At 46.9% G+C, this 20,323-nt stretch overlaps 1 protein-coding gene across 2 annotated transcripts in view; it reads right to left on the reverse strand.

The window, feature by feature from the left end:
- Positions 1 to 716: 716 nt before the first annotated feature.
- The window catches only part of LOC144943714 (transmembrane and coiled-coil domains protein 2-like), a 52,059-nt gene continuing 32,452 nt past the window's right edge, over positions 717 to 20,323 (reverse strand). For both annotated transcript variants that reach the window (XM_078871482.1, XM_078871483.1), the window contains 5 exons: positions 19,012 to 19,260; positions 16,095 to 16,439; positions 12,578 to 13,011; positions 8,633 to 8,768; positions 717 to 4,544 (listed from right to left, as the gene is read on the reverse strand). In XM_078871482.1, the coding sequence (XP_078727608.1) occupies positions 4,206 to 4,544; positions 8,633 to 8,768; positions 12,578 to 13,011; positions 16,095 to 16,439; positions 19,012 to 19,260 (1,503 nt within the window). In that variant the 3' untranslated portion in view covers positions 717 to 4,205. The remainder of the gene's footprint in view (positions 4,545 to 8,632; positions 8,769 to 12,577; positions 13,012 to 16,094; positions 16,440 to 19,011; positions 19,261 to 20,323) is intronic.

Here is a 20,323-nt window from a genome sequence, read left to right on the forward strand (position 1 = left end):
CATCACACACTGCTGGGTTCTCAGCCACTTGTTAATTCTCCGCCAATCCCATCTACGACTCAACAGTACCTCTGCTACAACAGCATGCGGAATACCACTTCACCCCTATCCTCACCTCCCATCATCTTAGTGGTTCTTCCCCGAAACACCACCTCTCGCTTTGTATTCATAGAAACTAAATGTATTGCTGCTGCACGAATGCTTGTACGTAGTTGTGGGGAGCGGTATATTCTTTTCACTGCATATCTCGCTACCCGAGTTCAATTCGCGATCGCGACCAATGAATGAACATCAGCACTGGGGAGACAAAGGCGGTCGGGCTTGGTGTTGGCTACGTCACCCCCTCGTGTACCATCCCGGCCTGCATCGGTGCTCACCAATAGCACTTGCACCAAGTCTATGGCTCTGCACAGGATATGTGTGTGTATGGTGGAGCAGTGGTTAGCGCACTGTCCTACAAACCATGTTCATAGCTCACAGCTGTCGATAGCTCAACTCGGTTGATCGGTGTTTTGTGAGCATTCAATGACGCAGTACGGTAATCATTAAATGGCTCGCCTTTGTTTATCAAAAGTGTAATCTACCCTCTGTCACCACCACCACCCATCAGCAAGTTCCATATCACCGGTTTCTATATAAAAAAAAAAACAATGGACATTCAGTTTGTTAAATTTATATATTTTTTACAAGAAAAAAAAGTGGTTTATAATGGGCCATTGTGTATAAAGAATATTACATGTACAGTTGTTGGCCTGTTCAATACAGAAAGAGTATTTTTATTTTACAAAATTGACAATGGTCAGACAAGCTCAGGTTTTATTCCGAGGCTCCAGTGTATACAACGTTTCTTTATTCACGTAGTTATTATAATTGTGTCTGCATCCAATAAACAAATCAGTAGTAAATGCACATATGTACACACACACACACACAGAACTCGGGACAATTATTTGTAAACATCTTAAAAAGAACAAGTGAAAATCAGTGACGGGGACATTAGCGGTCGCACAACAACGGTGTACAAACGCGAGATTCGGGAAAAGAAAACAAACTGGAAATAATGCAGATTTCTCGTGACAGCTGCAACAATATTCGTAGGAATGTTGTTCCACAGTGAGCAGCCGAGAACATGCCCTTGTCGCCACCTATATTGTGCATTCAGCCGACAAAAGCACATTAGCGCTGTGCACTTGGGCGAGCGGTCAACATGTGGGCTGTCGGTCAGTGGCGAGAGCGCTCCATTACGACGCTGCATGTACTTATTGGCAAGGTTCATTTTTGTAAAAAAGATGCCTTTTAAGACCTGGGTTCGAAAAAAGCACCAGTAAGCCAGCCCAAGAAAGACAAATCGGTCGGATTATTCGCTATCGGTTGCACCAGCATGCGTATTACACTAAAGCTACCAACATCTTAGGCGTGCCCACCCCTCCTTAAGTCACACCCACTTATCAATTGCCCCACCCACTCAGTCACGAGCCCTGCCAACACCAAGCAAGGTGACCCCCACCCCGACCCCACTACTCTCTCTCTGATGTTGGCCCTGCCACCACCGAACAAGGGGGCCCCAGTCGACCACTCGGGTAGCTAGCTCTGCCCTCCCCCCATCCTTTGCCAATCGACAGTTGAGCACGGAGGCCAGAAAATGTTCACCCCAGGGGACAAAAAAAAAATCCCAAACTTCACAAATCATTCGGGACACCAGGGTCAGCCTTCCTGAAACTCTCCGGCCAAACCAGGGCGGCACAATAGCTTTAGCATATAACCCGAGACGGTGATGCACTGTCCATTGGTTACTACACAGTGCTTATAAAACACAACCCTCTCTTCATGCCAAAGACGAGCGTTAACAGGATTAAGAAAAGAAAAAAAAGAGACCCTTCCAGTATAATTCACAACGTTTCGTCTCTGCCCACGATTAAGCCAACCATTGCCAGGAGCAATAAAAGCACATTCTTTATACAACACACTTGTAAAAACATGGAACATGTTTGTATAAAGTCGGTAGCGTTCATACATCAAGTGTCAAAGAGGAGTGCGCGTCTTTTTGTAGTCAACTATGTTTTTGCCCTTGCATTATTCCGATTGTTTTTAACCCCTCGGTAACCTGGGCTGCCCCGAACGTGGCTTCAAGAAGCATTGTGACGAGCTGATAAAACATTTGGTCCGAGCTAATGAAACACAGGAGTAAAGTGAACTTTAGCTTCCGTGTCGGGCGTTATCGTCACTTTTAAATGACGCTGCAATTTCGTGGCAGCTCTGCACTGAAGCATCGCTGCCCAACACTCTCCAGAATGGCGGGAATAATATGGCCAAGTTTAGTTGAAGCCATAGAACACACTTTTTTTTTTCATTCAGTTAGACTAAAGAAAACCTGAAATTAAGATATGTCACTCAATATGGAGTTCACCAACATGCTCAACTCCCAAGTTAATTACAGCTTTTCGATCAACCAATCACAAGGCGACGAGTCATCTTGGCAGCGAATATCCATCCTCTGTTGGTCCCTGCGTCAGCCAGCCACCGGCTTTTCACTGAAACATCGCCACTGCCACAACACCAGGGATCTGGAAATGCCAGCAGCACAGCCGATTTGCTTTGCGCAACCGGCAAAGGTGGGGGCGGCGCTGCGGTTAAAACCTGGGGAGCAGAGCTCGATTCCCAGGCGTGGCAAACATCGGTGGCGAGTGATATCCGAACCAGTCCTGGCTACCACCCTCCTCCCTGCCTCGCCCCCATCTACATTCACCAACCTGCACGGAGCAGTGTGGTGAAGTATGGTCAAAGAAGATACCTTAATCCAGCAGGGGATTGGCAAAATATTGTTGTTCATCGATACCAGACAGCATGGAATCTCCGTATTGTAAACCTGCACTGCCGTTAGTTATCCACGAGCCATCGCTGCTGCCACCTTGCATTATTGCTGTACTCTTAACTACAAGTATGCCAAAACTCACCACGAGTGTTTATTAAATTGTGCTAAAAGCAGGGTCAATCTAATTATACGGTACACCTGTAGAAACCCTGTTGTTGTTCCTGTTGGTAGCAGGTACGAGCTGCTTAAATAAGTAAGAATTTCACACCTTCACAAATACCACGTGTGTGTTTTCCCAAAGTGTTTATGGCTGATAGTGGTAACGTAATTTCACAACGTGCTCGTAAAATACTTCAATATGACACCCATGTAGTCCAAGGCAAATACCTATTAAATATTGTAAAATTATGAGCCATACTTATAGGGCACATACTGGAAGTGTGACATTCATTTCGAAGTAGAAGCCATCGTAGTAGTATTCTTATTATTCACAATTTAAAATCCAGGTTATAAATGCACTGAACATGCGACTGGCAGCTTGATTATGGCATCCCAACCAGCTTCCAGTAGATAAATGTCGCTCTGATCCGAGGCAATAATCCTTTAGCGATATGATAGTGACAAACTGTCATAAAAGTGGCGATATATATGGATGTGAACTGCAAGACATTCTTAACAAATACTGACCAAATCAATGGTCGGTCTAATTATCAAAAATAACGCAAAGTTTGGTTGAAATGTTGACATTGTAAACGGTAAACTTAAATTAAATTCTGCCTTTCCCAACAGCCGACAGGTTATATAATAACACCGCAACCCATAGTTAACTACTTAACATTTTTGCAGCTTTTTTTTTCTCAAAACATTTTAAAAAAACATTCCAAAACGTTACGTAGTAAAAAGGCAATGCTATGTGCACTCTGTTTCATGCAGAGTAAAATGAAGTGCAAAACGTATTGTCGCATTGCCTCGAGTGCTGTAGATTGTGGGCACTTCACTTCAAAAAATGCAATTTCATTTTATTTGTTTTTAAAGTCAAAACGAATGTCATTCATGTAGCCAAAGATGGCAGGTCACTTGCATAGGAAGCGATCATTTCCATGCATATCCCTGGCATCGGTGAGATTTATTGTTCGACTGGGAAACCGATGAATCAAGGAGAAAACGCCAACCACATAAAACCCCCTCACACAATCACAGGTGAGTATCAATCTCTATGTTGGTGAGTTAAAAGGTCCTCACCGCTAGATTTTTGGTAAAACCGCCAATTGTTTTGTTTGTTTGTCCAGAACCGCAGGAAAGACGCGATAGATTACCTTGCACACAGAACCCCCGGGCCGATGGCTCGTAGAAAAATACACGAAAAGAGAAACGGATGGGGAGAGCGCTGCCATCACAGCGCCAGCGACGGCCCTTCCTGCGAGTGGTTGGGGGGCGCGCTAGTCCGCAGGCCGGGCATGCCGTCCCAGTTCTTCCAGAGGTACGCGAGCATGACGGTGAGCAGCGCCGTCACCAGAATGCGGTTGCGCGTGCGCACCAGCGGCGTGATGAAGTTGGCGGCCGTCGACACGAACACCAGCACGACGGCCATGAGCGCCAGCAGCACGTTGATGAGCTTGCCGAGGAGGGCGCGTGCGTTGGCGTTCTCCAGACCCTCCAGCTGCACCACCTGCTGCTGCTGTTGCTGCAGCTCCAGCTTGGAGATGCGTGTCTGGCATCCCTCCAGCGCCTCCTGGCCCGCGTGGAAGACACAGAAACGAAGATTGACAACACGTCGGCAAAGTGACCTGACCTGACCTGACCCCTGCGTTTGGGTGTGTGTGTTTTTTTACGTGCGAGGTTGGCATCGCGGTTTGTACTCGGCCACAATCATAGTCGTCACCGTTAACATCTGCCGTGGTCACACCACTGCTGTTGTGGCCTCCCCCTCCAAGTGGTTGCCATTTCTCTCGTTCCCGCAATACAACAACCCACCTCGTACCTGCACCCAAACCGATTCAATTGCCACCACTCTGGTGGACATCTTCACAATCCCATTAATTTCTGTTTTAAAATGTTCCTTTAATATCTCAAAACATATAATGCCATGAGAAATTCCCATTCAAAACTCTTACAGGATGCACCGTAACGTCACCCTACGTCAAAGAATGACCTCACGATGGCGATTTCACAAAACCCGCCGAGATACCTCTTATGCACACTAGGGGCACTGCCTCACGCTACCCCCTTGCTTTTATGGTCATATACTCTGCACATGCAAGCGTGTCGTTAGATGTCAGCTTGGTACTGCGAAAGGTGCACCCGTGCCAAAACCCCGGCAACCCAGGTTCAATTCCTGACCATGCGCAACAGCAGCGATAATTAACCCTTTCCCATTCCAATGACGTATGTGAACGTCATCACTATTTCTTCCGATTCCGTCCTGATGACGTACGTGAACGTCATCGGAATGGAATCGGAAGAAAAACTAGAATAGAATAACTATCGGTACCGAGGCTCCCACATTGCCATGTGGCACAGTTTGGCACCAGCTATCATAGTGTGGTCGTGTCGATACGGTTCTTTGCGGCGAGTACAATGCATAAAAAAACAACGGCGCTATGCCTCTCCAAATATAATTAACGTTTACCGTTTGCGACTCTGCGGTGAACGGGACACCCAATCTGCAACTTGCAGACATCTCGGAATGGAAAAGGGTTAACTGTTTACGTCTCATCAGCGTCACCATTAACAATGCCTTATGACAGAAAACGACAGCAGGCGTATTTCGGTAGTGTTCTTCAGATGGTCTTGCAGAAGGTGGCTCTTCTACAGTCGAATCATTATGTTGTAAGGCATTGCTTACAACGACACTGGGCAGGGTTGTTTTGGGCTATGTGCATACACCACTGCCAAAGCAATCGATTGAGTTTGATTTGAAGCATGGCATTTGGTATCTGTACCTTAACCTGCATCTGACCCAGGTTGACTCATGATTTGATCCCGAGGTGACAGCTATCATGGGATGGTGCATCCTCATCATTCCGCTTTGAAAACGTGAGCAGTTCCACAAACCTCAGTCAACAAAGCAAAAATCATCTAAATAATGCTCAAATGGGGCATCATTGTGAAGGTCTTAAGTGACCAAAATATACTTGAAAACGTGAACAACTGCCCCAGTGAGGAATAAAATAATAATTTCAGCGAGCCTATGCTCGCAACACATCCGCCGTGGGAGAATGGTTCTCAACACTTGGCACTGCATCCGCACATGCGAGAACTGGAGACGACACTAATGTGAGCCCTGTGCAGTTACTCACTGGCTCGACCCTACTGCATTTCCTCCACACCACAAGGGGGCACCAAATCAATTTTCAACAGAAACAAACCCCCCCCCTCCCCCCCAACAATGCAGAGGGCCACTTTAGATCTGCAACACCATTTCTAAATATTGCATTTCCCTTCTACGTGACTTTACCGAAAGAACCAAGAAGATTAATCCCTGCAGTCACGAAAGCTTTAAATCGAAATTTAAAACTCAACTGTATTTTAGTTTACCAGGTAAAGCCCACTGGAGTTATATAACTCTTTTTCAGAAGCGATCTGGCCACAAATGATGGCTCAACGAGAAGATTATCACGTGGATATTTATATCAGCCAAACACTGTAAATGCACGTTTATTATAAATGTGGGGGGGGGGGGGGGGAGCTGGAGGACCCGGAGAAAATCCCACGCGACCACGGGGAGAGGACATGCAAACTCCAACTATACAGCAGGCGTCAGGGTTGGGATGGAACCAATGTCCTCCTGAATATCAGGCGAGGGAGTTAACATCTCACCACCGCAGCACAAAGTGAAGGCACAACTGGTTGGTAGAGACATCAATATATAACGGACAAATTAAAACATTATTCGGTTTCTGTCAGACATTTGGAACCAAGCTGTTGTTATTACAATTTGCTTTGAGTTTTTTAGGGGGCTCTCACAGCAGGTGGGTGCTATGATATGAATCAAACGGTTATTTTCAACAGTGTAAAGCATACGTTATTAGATTTAAAAAAAAAGATTTAAGTATAGGCTTTTGCAAATCCAATTCTGGAGCAAAGTCTACCAAAACTGTGTCGGTCACGGGGTTGTCTGACCAAACATCACCATGACGATCAGTGCAGGTTGGGGAAGGGGGAAGCGTAGGACCATTTCAGCAGATATCACTCTCTTCACACCGTGGCTGGGAATCAAACACAGTTCAATGGATTCATAGCGCAGTGTGCGCAAGCAAGGCCCTATCAATAAATCACTCACATTTTCATGCATAATGTATGGCCGCACAGGGCTTTCTCGTGAAAACACTGTCAATGAAATGTAGATTCCTTACGAAAACACGGCAAATAACTAAATTCCATTTACAGAGATTCTCTTCAGCCGTGACAGCATGTCACGAAACCGCACGCCACGGCCATTTGTGGCCAATGAGTCGTGGGCAAGAGGGAGCGGCAGGGAACAGCTTCAGGGCGAGCCAAGAAGGAGAGATGACTGGCAAAGAGTGCGGCTAAACAGGTCGGTAACGTGACCTACGGGCCGGCTCAATGACGCGTTGACAATTTTTGACCCTTGGAAATAAAATAAAGAATACAAAAATCAATGTGCTGTAGCACAGTGGGGGGGGGGGGGGCTCTGCTTGCCGTGACCCTGGAAGGCACCCATGCTGGGAATATACAGCACCTGTCTGCCACTCTCTCATGTACATGCTGCTAAGCCTGTCATTTTGGTGGGTGAAAAATAATGGGATTTTTGTGTTCCTCGCCGAAGGAGGAACACAAAATAGGAGATATGACGTTCACGCTCTTTTCGCGCTTTGTCATCCTTTGTCAATTCACTGTATTATTCCATTTCATTACATTTTGCTTCTAATTGCATGCATTGTGATGGTAAACCAACACCATCATTTTCATTCCTCTTGTGCAGTTGCGGAGGAGAGCAGGCTTGTTAATATTTATACTAATATGCATTTCAAGTCTGATTGAACAATATAAGATATACGGGGTGTGTGGCAATTTTTTTTTTAAGTCGTCATGACAATTGTTTATATCCATTCACACTTCCCATTAGCACGGTTGGCTACGCATGGTGCGAAAGAAGTTTAACATACATACAAACGAGGATGTTTGACGGTGCAGAAATGGTTGCTGCATATGCGCACTTGGCCATTCATTTCTAGTTCTTCAAAGTTATAACGTAAAAAAATTAAAACCATGCAAGTTACTATCAAGACTCGCTCGATAAACGTACAGCTCGTTTATCAACTCGCTGCTGAATGAGCGCCTCCACACGCTGCGCAGACGTGGGAGTTATTTGACCTTGACCATACTTCAGCACGCTGGTCACTGCCAGTTGATAAAAGTGCATGCACGAAGCATAATCCAGTGCAATAATAGATTTTGCTGTTGACAACATATCAGCCTGCAAAAGCTGTTTTATAAATGCGGTCACCCATTCAAGCACTATACTACAGACTCTTGCTTGGCTTGTGAAATGATGATATTGGGCGTATTCCGAGTGATATTGTCATCAGCATCTACGCAGTAATCCCAAACAAATCTTACTGAAGGTGTAAATGCACTCGGATAAAAAACATTCGTCCGTTTCAAAGAGTTAAATTATCTTCCAATTGCAGCTGCCTCACCGCAACGCCCTGGCCGATGACATCACATGATCATTTCAGCATTCACGCATAACAATCACGAGGTGAAAGGATGCCAAATTACTGCACGTAGCAACAACATTTTCATTTCCTGACGTCACACACAGCCCACCCACAACACGCCAAGGCATGAAATCACCTGCACGTCGCGTGCCCTCTCATACGACTGGTATGCCACCTTCTCCTCCATGCTCGCCAGCTCTTGCTTCAGGTTGGACATCTCGTTCTGGTGCAGCTCCGTCAGATCATTCAGCTGGTCCTCCAGGCGCCCGAACCTGGAGACGCGCGGACGCAAAGCAGCGAAATCGTGAGAATCCGCGAACACAACGCGGAATCTTTTAACACGTAGGTTGTCACTGCCGCTTGCAAACCAAGTTAGGTTTTCTACGTTGCGGTGCGCGTCGAGAGTGTTTTGTCTCTCAAACTTCCACCACCTACTACTGATTTTGTGGCAAAAGCTTTAAAGATGACATGCTCGTCACGTAGACCAATCTGGAAAATGTCAAATATGTTTTAAGTCGCATCACTGTACATTTCCCATTTGTTTTTGTGACACACGGATGGGTCTCATAATTGCCAGATCGGCCCCTCCTGGGTCTCGGGGTCGTCAGTTCAAATCTAAGGGGATATCAATAAATAATCACATTTTCTGCCAAATCAGGCTTGGATATAATGAACCATGAAAATATCCTGTTTACCAGTATAATAACCAAATTTGAGCAATTGCCAGCAATTTTGAAATTGCCAAATCACCCTTTGCTCAACGCTTTCTGCGAAGAGGTGTGCCTCTGCTGAGATGGGAGCGATTCCTTTGCACGAAATCCACCTTGGCATAGGGATGGACTTCTATAACATTGTCAAATATTGTGGATTCACGTACGTGGTACAATCCCCTGATGTACAAGGCTATCTTTCATGCAAATGGATTGTGGGGTTTATTGTACCATACTTAGTCATGCCAGTCAGTGTGGAATAGTGAAGGTGGGGAGTCTATACGTAAAGAACCGTACAATAGATTTTGCTGTACTGACCTTTGCTACCCACAACGACGTAGCCCCCCGCAGCAACCTATAACACCTCTTATGCATGGTGGTCGCCCATCCGAGCTCTACCTTGATATTTTTGCTAAAATCAGGTTAAATATCTGTTATTGAAAACATATTTCATCATGGCCAAAAGCTGTTGATGCCATCAAACCTTCGCCAATGCTTTCCACCCTCTTCCAGGTACTGCAGCTGCCACGGTGAAGCATGGTCAAACAAACCCTGCATCTCTTATCAGTGTAATAGTTTGTTTATGCAGTAAAAGCAAAACTGTACCCGTTTGTTTATGGCTAGAGATGACAACAATTATTGGCACTGAAAACAAACGATGACCTTCGTCTACCAGAGACTCCAATAAGAGCCTACATTGATGGTGTTTACATGTTCTCAACAGCGAAGTTCTTTGCTTGCGTGCGTGCCCGAGTCAAGCCTCAACAGGCTGCTCACATCAGACCGTTTACACTTGGGTGGGCCATTTGTATGCAACTCAAAAAACCAGAAGAACCGTGGCATCGTCTACAGCAGTGGTTCTTAACCTGGGGTGCGAGATATGGCAGATTTTTTTAGGAGGTAAATAATCAAAAACACAAATTAAGCATGGGCACATAAGTACAAGTACTTTGTTTCTGTATTCATTAACATAATACTTTGTTTTAACGATTGAGAACCAAAGAGGTGCAAGGCTGCAGTAAAGAACACATTCCTGCGCAGGGAGCTCATAGGAACGTTGGGTTGCTCGGTCAATGGCCTGCAGGGTCAACGGCGGCGTGGTGTATTCCGCAAATATGCCCGACTGAGGGCGGGCACAAGCCGGCGTGAGTAGGTTAAACGTTGAGTTTTACTGCACTGCCCCTCAACCGTCCATAATGCCTATTGCCGAACCTGTCTTTTGTGCATGGTGGTGTTCACACATCCAAGCACGATGCAAAATTTAACCCCAAGCCTCCGAGATATGTTCCGAGCGAGGTGGTCAGAGGAAATAAGGGTGTAAACCATCCGAAATGTATAACCAGTTCTTCCATTCTGCCAGAATTGATTACAGACCCTAAAAGCTTCAGACTAAGTCAGCAACACTTTCAAGGATCTTTTCATAAACCCAATATATTCTGGCAGATACCTCTCCGACCACTTTCCTCCCAGAATTCCCCTTACATGATTAATTCGTAACTTAAAGCAAGCCCTCCTGGGGACTGTACACCGGCAAAAACTAGATATGCGCATCTCAATTCAATCCACCAACCATGAATATCAAAAGGCACGAATAAATAACTTCACCCGGCTAATGAGCAGTTGCTTTGATGAAAATTTAGGATGTGCTTTGGAAACATTTAATTTGTATTCACTTAACTGTTTTAAAAAAAAAAAGAGATAAAAAAACACATCAAGTCGTCAGACCTCGCCAATGCTTTCGACCCTCTGCTAGATTCTGCAAGTGCTGCAACACAGAAGACGTGACCCTTCAAGTGCTGCTCCAGCAGCATCCCACCAATTCTAGATTTGAAGCTTTCGTGACTGCAAGGATTCATACTCTTAGTTTTTTTTTGTGACTTTACCGAAAAAACTAAGAATAAGCATCCCACCACATAGTCCGAGGCCAATCCCTTGGTGGCCAGACTTTGTGAAGACCATTCCAATGCATGTCTCGGTAATGGACCCTCACTTGCCCTGCACACACGTACTACACCCAGCACAACCGTTTTTGCCCGGTCATATCTAACTATGTTCTCCGTTTCACCTCTGCATTGCTTCCCATTGCTTATCCTGTCTTGCCATGAAATTCAGATACCCATGCTCAAATGCTAATGAATTTGAGCTGCTCAGTTAGGGTCCAGCTCTCCAAGCCATGTAGTAATACTGATAAGCCCTCCCCGACTCGACTATAAAAATAGTGAGACATTCTTTATTTCTTTTTTTTTACTCGCATGAGATCAGTCAGTGTGTTGCGGCCTGCATGGCTTTTGCGGCCGCGGGCTGTGCCTTGATGGATTTGCGGGCCTTTAACTCTCTAGGCGGGTGAAACCTATCAGCTCAAACGCCAACTCCTCGCATCGCTGCATGCGGCCAAAGTGATCAGGATGGACACTTTCGCCGGAAGGCGTTAAACTGCCCCAAAACACAAGATTCACTTAAGACTTGGAAAAAGGGAAAGTATTTATTACAATAAATCCCCCCCCCCGCCCCCGTCTTTACAGCAGCGAGGGCTTTGCGTTTTCGTCTCACAATGGGGCTTTCCCCACAGGCACATTTTTGCACGAAAGCCGATGCAAAAGCGATTGTGCATGTAGCAATTGTGGGACAGGATGATCGTGTGACACGATGGACACTGCCCTGGAATTCTTAACTCACATGCGGTGGCCTCTGGCAACATCCCAACAGCAAGGATAGATAATAATGCCAACAGAATATAACAGAGGATGAACGGGGTTCTTGTGCATTGTTTTTGGTAACTAATTCAATGACTCATGACGGTTGGCATGGTACAAAGCTAATATGGCTTAAAAAAATTGACAATCACTGTCTCTTAAATAATATCTTTTATGCATTCAGTAGAAATGGCCCAATCTACCGAGACAGCATAACAATTCTGGCACAATTACTGTAATTAATATATTTGGGGGAGTGCATAATGCGATTATAATGCACGGTTGTCAATCAGTTTACGGGTGCTTCATGAAAAGGACAATTGCTGGAAAGTTCTGCATTCTCCAAAGTTATTCCGACTGACCCTCCCACAGTCAGAGTTGATGGTCTCAGCCTGGTCACCAACGACCGCTCAAAATCACCTGACTTGGAAAGGAATGCAAACGTCTGTGAAATGTGCTTCTGCGCGCCACTCTCTTACACAAACGATTGTACTAATCTCTGCGAGAAATTCAAATGCATTCAATCAATCTTTACGTTATGTGCCGTGCCAACATGACGCTCAAGAAATTATCCTTCTACGCCTAATGACATGACGGCAATGGCGCGCTCGAAACAACGGTGGGGGGGGGGGGTAAAATGTAAACGAAAAAGAAAATGAACAGGCGCTCTCCGCTTGCCTGAATCTCTCCTCTAAGAGCGACTGCTTGAAGTTGGTGACCTCCGTCTGGAACTGCGTGCGCATCTCCTGCACCATGCCCTCGAGGCGTGCTTGCGTGGTGTGGATCGTGTGCAGCTCTCGGCGGATCGCCTCCATGCCGAGCCCCTCGTACGACGAGTAGCGTGGACTACCCAGCTCCGTCCCTCCGTGCCCGCCGTTGCCGCCGTTGCCGCCGCCGTTGCCGCCCACCGTCACCGCCGCGGCGGAGTTGGAGCCCGTCAGGTTGTGCCCCAGCGACGTGGAGATGATGGCGAGCCCCAGCGCGGAGCCGGCGCCCGACGTTCCGCCGCTCGAGCAGTCGTCGTCGTCGCTGTACTTGGGGCACGAGACGAGCGTGGCGCTGCCGCTGAGGGTGCGTGACGCCTCCACCGAGCGGTGCTGGTCTGCGTGCTCCTGAACACGCGGTACAACAACGACGACGACGCGCGTGTTTAATAAAAATACTTCGCAGAGCGGCAGTTTGGGGGTTCGCGGAAAGCATTAATGCGACCTCATCACTAGAAAGGGTTCAGAGATTCAGTATCGGGATTCAACTTGATAGAGGGGAGGGGGGAAGGGGGGGTGAGGGTAGAGGGGAGGGGGGGAAGGGGGGTAGAGGGGAGGGGGGGAAGGGGGGTAGAGGGGAGGGGGGGAAGGGGGGTAGCGGGGAGGGGGGGTGAGGGTAGAGGGGAGGGGGGGGAAGGGGGGTAGAGGGGAGGGGGGAAGGGGGGTGAGGGGAGGGGGGAAGGAGGGGTGAGGGGAGGGGGGTGAGGGGAGGGGGGAAGGGGGGTAGAGGGGAGGGGGGAAGGGGGGTGAGGGGAGGGGGAAGGGGGGTGAGGGAAGGCGGGTGAGGGGATGGGGGTGAGGTGAGGGGGAAGGGGGGGTGAGGGGAGGGGGAAGGGGGGAAGGGGGAATGTTGCCATTGTGGTGAATATAACACCTTAAGCACTCAATTGGATGCATGCACCGCAAGCACAAGCTGTGGCTAGCGCCGATGAATTTGATGCATCCTCATTGCTTGCTGACCAATCCCTTTTCAATTTCCCCCTCTAACCACCCCAAATTTAATTCCAATAATGTTACGAGACAAAGTATCCTTCCGGAACTCTTACAGAGCAGCATAAGCCCTTTGTGTTTGAGAATGGCGAAAACATCTGGCAGGAGGGAATTTCAGATTATGCAGAGAAGGAACATTATACCATTAAGTGGAGGTTGACGCACAATGTGTAAGAAGTTGTACATGATAAACACTGAAAACAGGAAGCTAGTGTTCGGCTGATAAGCATGGTTTTAAGTATATTTGTGCAGAACGCTTGCCTCTGCTCCCCGCGCTTAAAACCACTTCAAGAAGTATTTCATCGCCCCGCAGCGCTTTCACCCTTTCATCACTTTACAAGTCTTTACAAATGTAAGAGAATAGTTCATACACTGAAGTGCATACGAGAAGATGGGTTAAAGTTTCATAGCAGCTAAACAAACGAGACAGGATTGGGAATAGCACTCGGTGTATTAGTGGTGCGTTTTTTTTGTCCTGGAGAATAATACAAACACACTGCACCACGCCGAGTGGTGGGCCACACTGCTTAATTACCTTTTGTAAAATTATTCAACGTAAGAGAGCACGGGTAGGTTGCTACCCAACGCGTTTCTTGAGGGTAATGCTGCAGTCCTGTAATTACACGCTCACACCTATGCTGGTGGGAGGGCCTTTGCTAAACAAAGCTCAAGAGGGCCCCTCTAGAGCAGTGTCCTTCATTACAAGGCCCGCAAGCCACTGGCGCCTCCAGACGTGCGGCCCCCGATAATACACAAGGCGGTGTTGGCGGCCCTTGCACTGATGTCTTGTCGGCCAAAGTGGGCCCTCCCCCTCTGAAAATTAGTAGAGAACACTATTTATGAGGGTAATTTGGCCTACTCTTCCACACTGCCCAGACGACTTGGATAAGGTGAGATTACTCACACTTTAAGCTACAGCACGCGACATCCCAATTGAACACATTCCTGCGAAGGGAGCTGGTAGGAACGTTGGGTTGCTCAGTCAATGGCCAGGGTCAACGGCGGCGTGGTGTATTCTGCAAATATGGCCGACTGTGAGGGCGGGCACAAGCCGGCGTGAGTAGGTTAAACGTTGAGTTTTATAAGGGCACCACGGGGTGACCAGCCCCTCCCCACCCAGCCTCACCCCTCATCCAGCCCCACCCACCCCACCCAGCCCCTCCCCACCCAGCCCCTCCCCACCCAGCCCCACCCCACCCAGCCCCACCCCTCCAATTTTTGGATGCACAACGGACGGACACAATAATCCCCTGTGGGCTGGTGGAACCAGGTGGTTCCTACCAGTACTAACTGTAGTGTACACATTCAGACTGCTAGTTGGACAGAGGTGGAGGGGATTCTAAAAGTTTTCCCATTGTTTCAAATGTTACGCCAGGAAGATTGAACCGGTGACCTCTGACTTGTTAATCCAGTCTGGTAATCGTTACAGCACAGCGGAATCCTATGGCTGTTAGGGATGTAGCATAAATTGACAAATGTTTCGAAGGAAAATCATTCAAATAAATAATTTGTAATGTTCAAATTGTTGATAAAAACATGTATACACTTTCCCACAATGCTATACTACCACATTCTTATACGCTTAAAAACGTAAACCACATAACAAGACCACAACCCATTTTTCCCACGACTAAATTTAGTTAAAATCTATTTTTAAAACAACCGTTTCACATTGCCTTTGTATTTGTGGCTCAAAAGAATAAACATCCGCAAAGGACTGAGCCAGCACTGTTGAGATTTCATGTTCAAATCCAGACCGCCACCCACTGATTAAACATCACTCCAAAGCGTAATGGGTTAACCAAGCCTCAGCTTTACAAGTCACGATTGCAATCGCACTTAATTTCGTCCATCTGAGCTCAGATGGTTTGTTCAATGTGAATGACGAAAAAAAAGCTTTCGGCTGCAAAACTACAAAGCACATGATGCTTGGGTTTGTGTTACAATAACGTAAACCTTTGCATGTCAGGCAATGGAGAGTAAAGTTACTTCATTGGCCAAAATCAATCTACTGAAGGCCTACACAAGCTGTCGACAAATCTGATGATCCAGCAACAAATACAATCCACTTAACTCCTGCACAAGAGCTGATTTCATCACTCCAACTCCGAGATGAATGTCCGCTTGAGCACGTGCCCTCCCGATGGCTCTCACTCCATCATTATTCTCACCTGCCCAAGCCTACTTATATTTAATAACGATAAAAATAATATATCAAACGTGCGTAAACTCACAAATCCACGTGCTCCTATTTCTGTCTTATCGCTGCGAATTCCAAGCTTACTTTCTCCCTCGAGCATCGACCACGTCGAGGGAAACATCGGACAAAGGCTGATCGACTTGCGGTTCAACCCGAAAAACCACATCGCACTCGACCAAAATAAAAAAAAACCAGAGGAAACCAAAAGCACGCGGGCGAGCCTGGACACCGCCACCACTACCTTGAACGTGGCAATGTTGTCAGCGCTGCCGAACTTGCTACGGATGATCGTCGCGATCTCCCGCGGCGGCTTGGACAGGCCCCGTGCGCGGTCCACGACGCCGCCGCCGAAGCCGCTGATGCCGGCGCGCACGTTGGCCGAGACGTCGCGCAGACCCTGCTGCACGTCGCGCAGCACGTCCTTGGGCTGCCGCGCCACGCCGTTCTGTTCGGCCTCGCGCAGCCGCCGATGGTATAGCTCCAGCTTGCGCTGCAGCTGCGAGATGGAGTTCAGCGACCTCTGGTTCTTCTTCTCGAACACCGCTTTGATGCGCAGGGCCTGCTGACGATCCGTGTTGGAGGCGAGCTGCAGCAGGACAGACATGCCCGGGGAGGCAGGCAAAACGTGTTTGTATAGCAGCCGAGCGGGCTTGCTTTTCGGACAAGTGGCACCATCGTCATTATTACAAACACGGTGGGACTGTAAAGACCCTAAGGGCAGCACATGTTGTGCGCCGTAGAAATTATGATGACTAAACGGATCCTCGGGGATCGCGAAACTGCTTTGGGAAAAAATTAAGAGATGAGTAAGAAGAGAAGAGAGGTATCAGTCTCAGACACAATGCTAGAAGGTTAATTCGGATGGCTAGGGCATGCACCACAGAGGCAAACCACAAGAGCACGTGTAAATTAAACGGAGGCATCAGCGGGAAGACTTAACGGCAGGCCGAGAAAGAGGTGGTTCAAAGTGGTGAACGAGTATATCAAGGACTGTCGAGTGGATGTAGAGATGGGCCAGAACAGGAATGAGTGAAGAAAAAGGGACGAGAAAAGCAGGCCCTTTCATAAATTATTGCAGGGTGTAATAGCATGGTGTCGGTGTTGCGTGAATGTCACTTGTCCCCATGCGTGCCTTTTCCAAAACAAACAATCAGCTCTTCTGTAAATCAAGTCGTGAATGACATGCAGTGCTGTAAGACAACAGGCTTTGTTGTGATCTCGTCAGTTAGTTAAACTTGTGTAGAATATAGCGGTGGTTCTTCTGCAATTATTGGATGCTACTTGCCCAGCCGATGTTTAACATTCCACGGCAGTGCTGTGTTTCAAAAGGATTGATCCCTTTCTGCGGCGGCCTTTGTCCCAGTCCCAACATCACACGAGCGCGACAGTACAGAGCGAAGAAAGCCGACTGAAAATGTATTGTCTGAATGTAATATTATCAATTTCAAAAAGTACTTTTTTGCCAATGTAGCAAACCGATTTCAAATTAGGACAGTCACAGTCATGCCAATTACGCCACATTTGATCAAATGTAGTCGTAGAAGTTTGTTCACACACAAGCGCACAGGCAGATACACATTTTACAAATAAATGGTAGTTGGGTTACAGCAGCCAGAAATTGTATGGATGACATAAAACGCAGGACTGCATTGGATAAAAGTGAGTATTGAAATAAACAATGGCTACACAAAATAAAACCACAATCTGCTATGTATGCTGGGTACTGGAACCCCACTGAGCGTTGATCGATGATAAAAAGCAGCCACAAAAAGGAATCATCCCTTGATGAATGCAGCACTACCACAGGATACAAAACATCGGCCATACAAAACTATCGTTGCAAGCGAAGTAGCAGCTATATTTGATCAATAATACTGCACAGAGAATGGTGGCCAGTTTGATACGTGTTACATGTCCCATCGTAACGATCGCCATCTGCTCCAGTTTCGTGACTTTATCACTTTAATGTACGAGAGTGATGTCAGTGACATCAGTCAAATTATCAAACCTGTGTCAGAGAGCCCGGGGACACTCATCGTAAGAACACGTGTACAAGGTAATTTTGGTTTGAGTCTTCTTTGAAGAGGATCAAGCGGAAATGAAAATTTCAGACGTTACTGAAGACCAAATTGATGGTAAGAGATCAAGAGACAGGACCAAAGCAAATGTGGTTCATAATCAACGATTTTTTGGGTTTAGATCGCGTTATTTATAAATGTGTCGTAACCCTCCACCGGTGGGCTAAAGCAGTGAACTATTTGTCTTTTGTCAACGTGACACATTTTTACTGATTGGCCGTGTCGGGTGGTGGAGGGTTACGACACATTTATAAATAACGTGATCTAAACCCAAAAAATCGTTGATTATGAATAACATTGGTCGCGAAAGCCTCCTGCGTGTTACACAGATGTGGTTCGGTGACGCCAAACAATGCTCTCAGGGAGGAAGTTTATACTTCCATTAAAAGGTAAAAAAAAAGTGGTGGCACATGCCTGCAATCCAGCACTTTGGAGAAAAGGATTGCTGGACCACAGATTTATGAATTTCCCAAACATCCTCCGCTGCGACGTGGCCATGAGATGGCAGACAGCAAGCAGATTTGTGAACCCATCTGTGCAAATCTTGAAGCGTTACTCCTCGTACAAACGAGTTTTCTCTAGATACTCTGGCTTCTTTCCACATGTATAAATCACTCATAAATGGTGGGTCAGAACTTAGGGCGATTATTATTGGTGCTAGTGCTGGCTTTCTTCTCGCTTGTCTGTGCGTTCCATGCCTCTGAATCTTAGAAAACTCCACGTCACAAATTTGTAACTTAACTTTTAACTGTTGCAACCACTAACAATCACAAGCCAAATCTGGAATGCACAATCCAATGCTACACTAATTTCTGCACGATAACAGCACTAAACGGTGACTGCCTGGTGTGTGATCTTTCTGTGCATCATGGAGATGCAAAAATCACCAATCAGCATTGCATTGCATGCCATTCTAAACCTTTAAATGCTTAAAACATTTTTAATTCTCCAAAAAAACATACATTACACGCGGGGCACGGCAACACGCGCCCAACGTCACCGAGGAAACCCTGCGATGAAATCGACACAAAACTATTCCGAGACACGCACGGAGGAGGCGGCGGAGGAACGCAAGGCCACCTTGAGGTACTCGGCGACGTTCTCGTCGCACGCGTGCTGCTCCACGCGGATCTGCTCCGTGAAGCGCAGGATCTTCTGCTGCAGCGACTCGATGGTCGCGCGTGTCTTCTGCGGGTCAGGCGGACCGCTGTTGCCCGCGCTGCCGAAGAGCAGACCGTCGGGCGTGTCGCTCGCGACGCTCACGTCCGAGCCCGCCGACGCCACCAGCACCGCCGGCAGTGCCAGCGAGCTCGCATCCAGCCGCTCGTGCTGAGTGGGGGAAGGGACATGACAGGCGGCGGAGGAGGAGGTGAAGTGAAATGTTACTGCTGCTGCTGCTGTTGTCAATGGCGCGCAAGCACAATTAATAAAAACGCGCACAATCGTCAATGCCACTTCTAGAGGGGAATTTTTTTGAACAGGTGACATTTCAAGCAATGGCCCTTCTTCATGGCACATGAACGCACATGAACGCAGAAGAGCCATTGCTCAGAATGTTGCGGTGTAATTGACAAATGCGTGGCGTTTTTCTTTCTGTGGTTGTGCTGAAAAGCTTTCCAATGTGTTTTCGGGTTGTACCGCGTATTGTTCGGCATGATGTCCGACGTTTTGCTCCATGAGCAGGGAGCTTCTTCAGAAACTAAATTGAGCTTGCTTTCTCCCCAATTATATTCCATATTTATAGCTGATTGTATATATTATAGAGCGTATAAAATCAGTTCAGTTCTCGCAGAAACTCCCAACCGGGGGAATGAAATGGATATTATTCCAAACACACTTTGCAGCAAGAAAACACATGATACAGCGAATCTAATATTATTGTGGCATCGGTGACAAGCAATTTATAGGACATCGTGGAGCATAGGCGGCTCCCAGACTACACTGTGGCTTCCGGAACGCAATGCGTCGTGTAGAATGAAATACGACAGCAATAATTAAATGTGCCTCAACCAGGATTCAATGGGAGACCAATAATACATTGTGACATTTAGAATGCAGTTGCTAGAATACACTGTAGTTCCCAGAATGCAACTTGGTTCTCAGAAGTGAATGTAGTTGCCAGGAGTTAATGTGGCTTCCAGAATGCAATGCCCCACACCACAGCAATGGGGCATCTATATTATAATCCAATGTCAATACTGCAATGTGACGTGTATAATGCAATGTATTGTACACACATTTCATTGGGCTGCTTTCACTGAATTATTGCTAATGTCATTAATGAATTTACTATGTTTGTTATTCAAAAATTTTGCTTGAAATGTAGAGTTTGAAATAGGTGCAGTACTGGTAACAAATTAATTGTTAATGCAGCCATTTTATCTGGTGGATT

Source organism: Lampetra fluviatilis, chromosome 32 (assembly GCF_964198595.1).
Source record: "Lampetra fluviatilis chromosome 32, kcLamFluv1.1, whole genome shotgun sequence".
NCBI classification, from domain to species: domain Eukaryota; kingdom Metazoa; phylum Chordata; class Hyperoartia; order Petromyzontiformes; family Petromyzontidae; genus Lampetra; species Lampetra fluviatilis.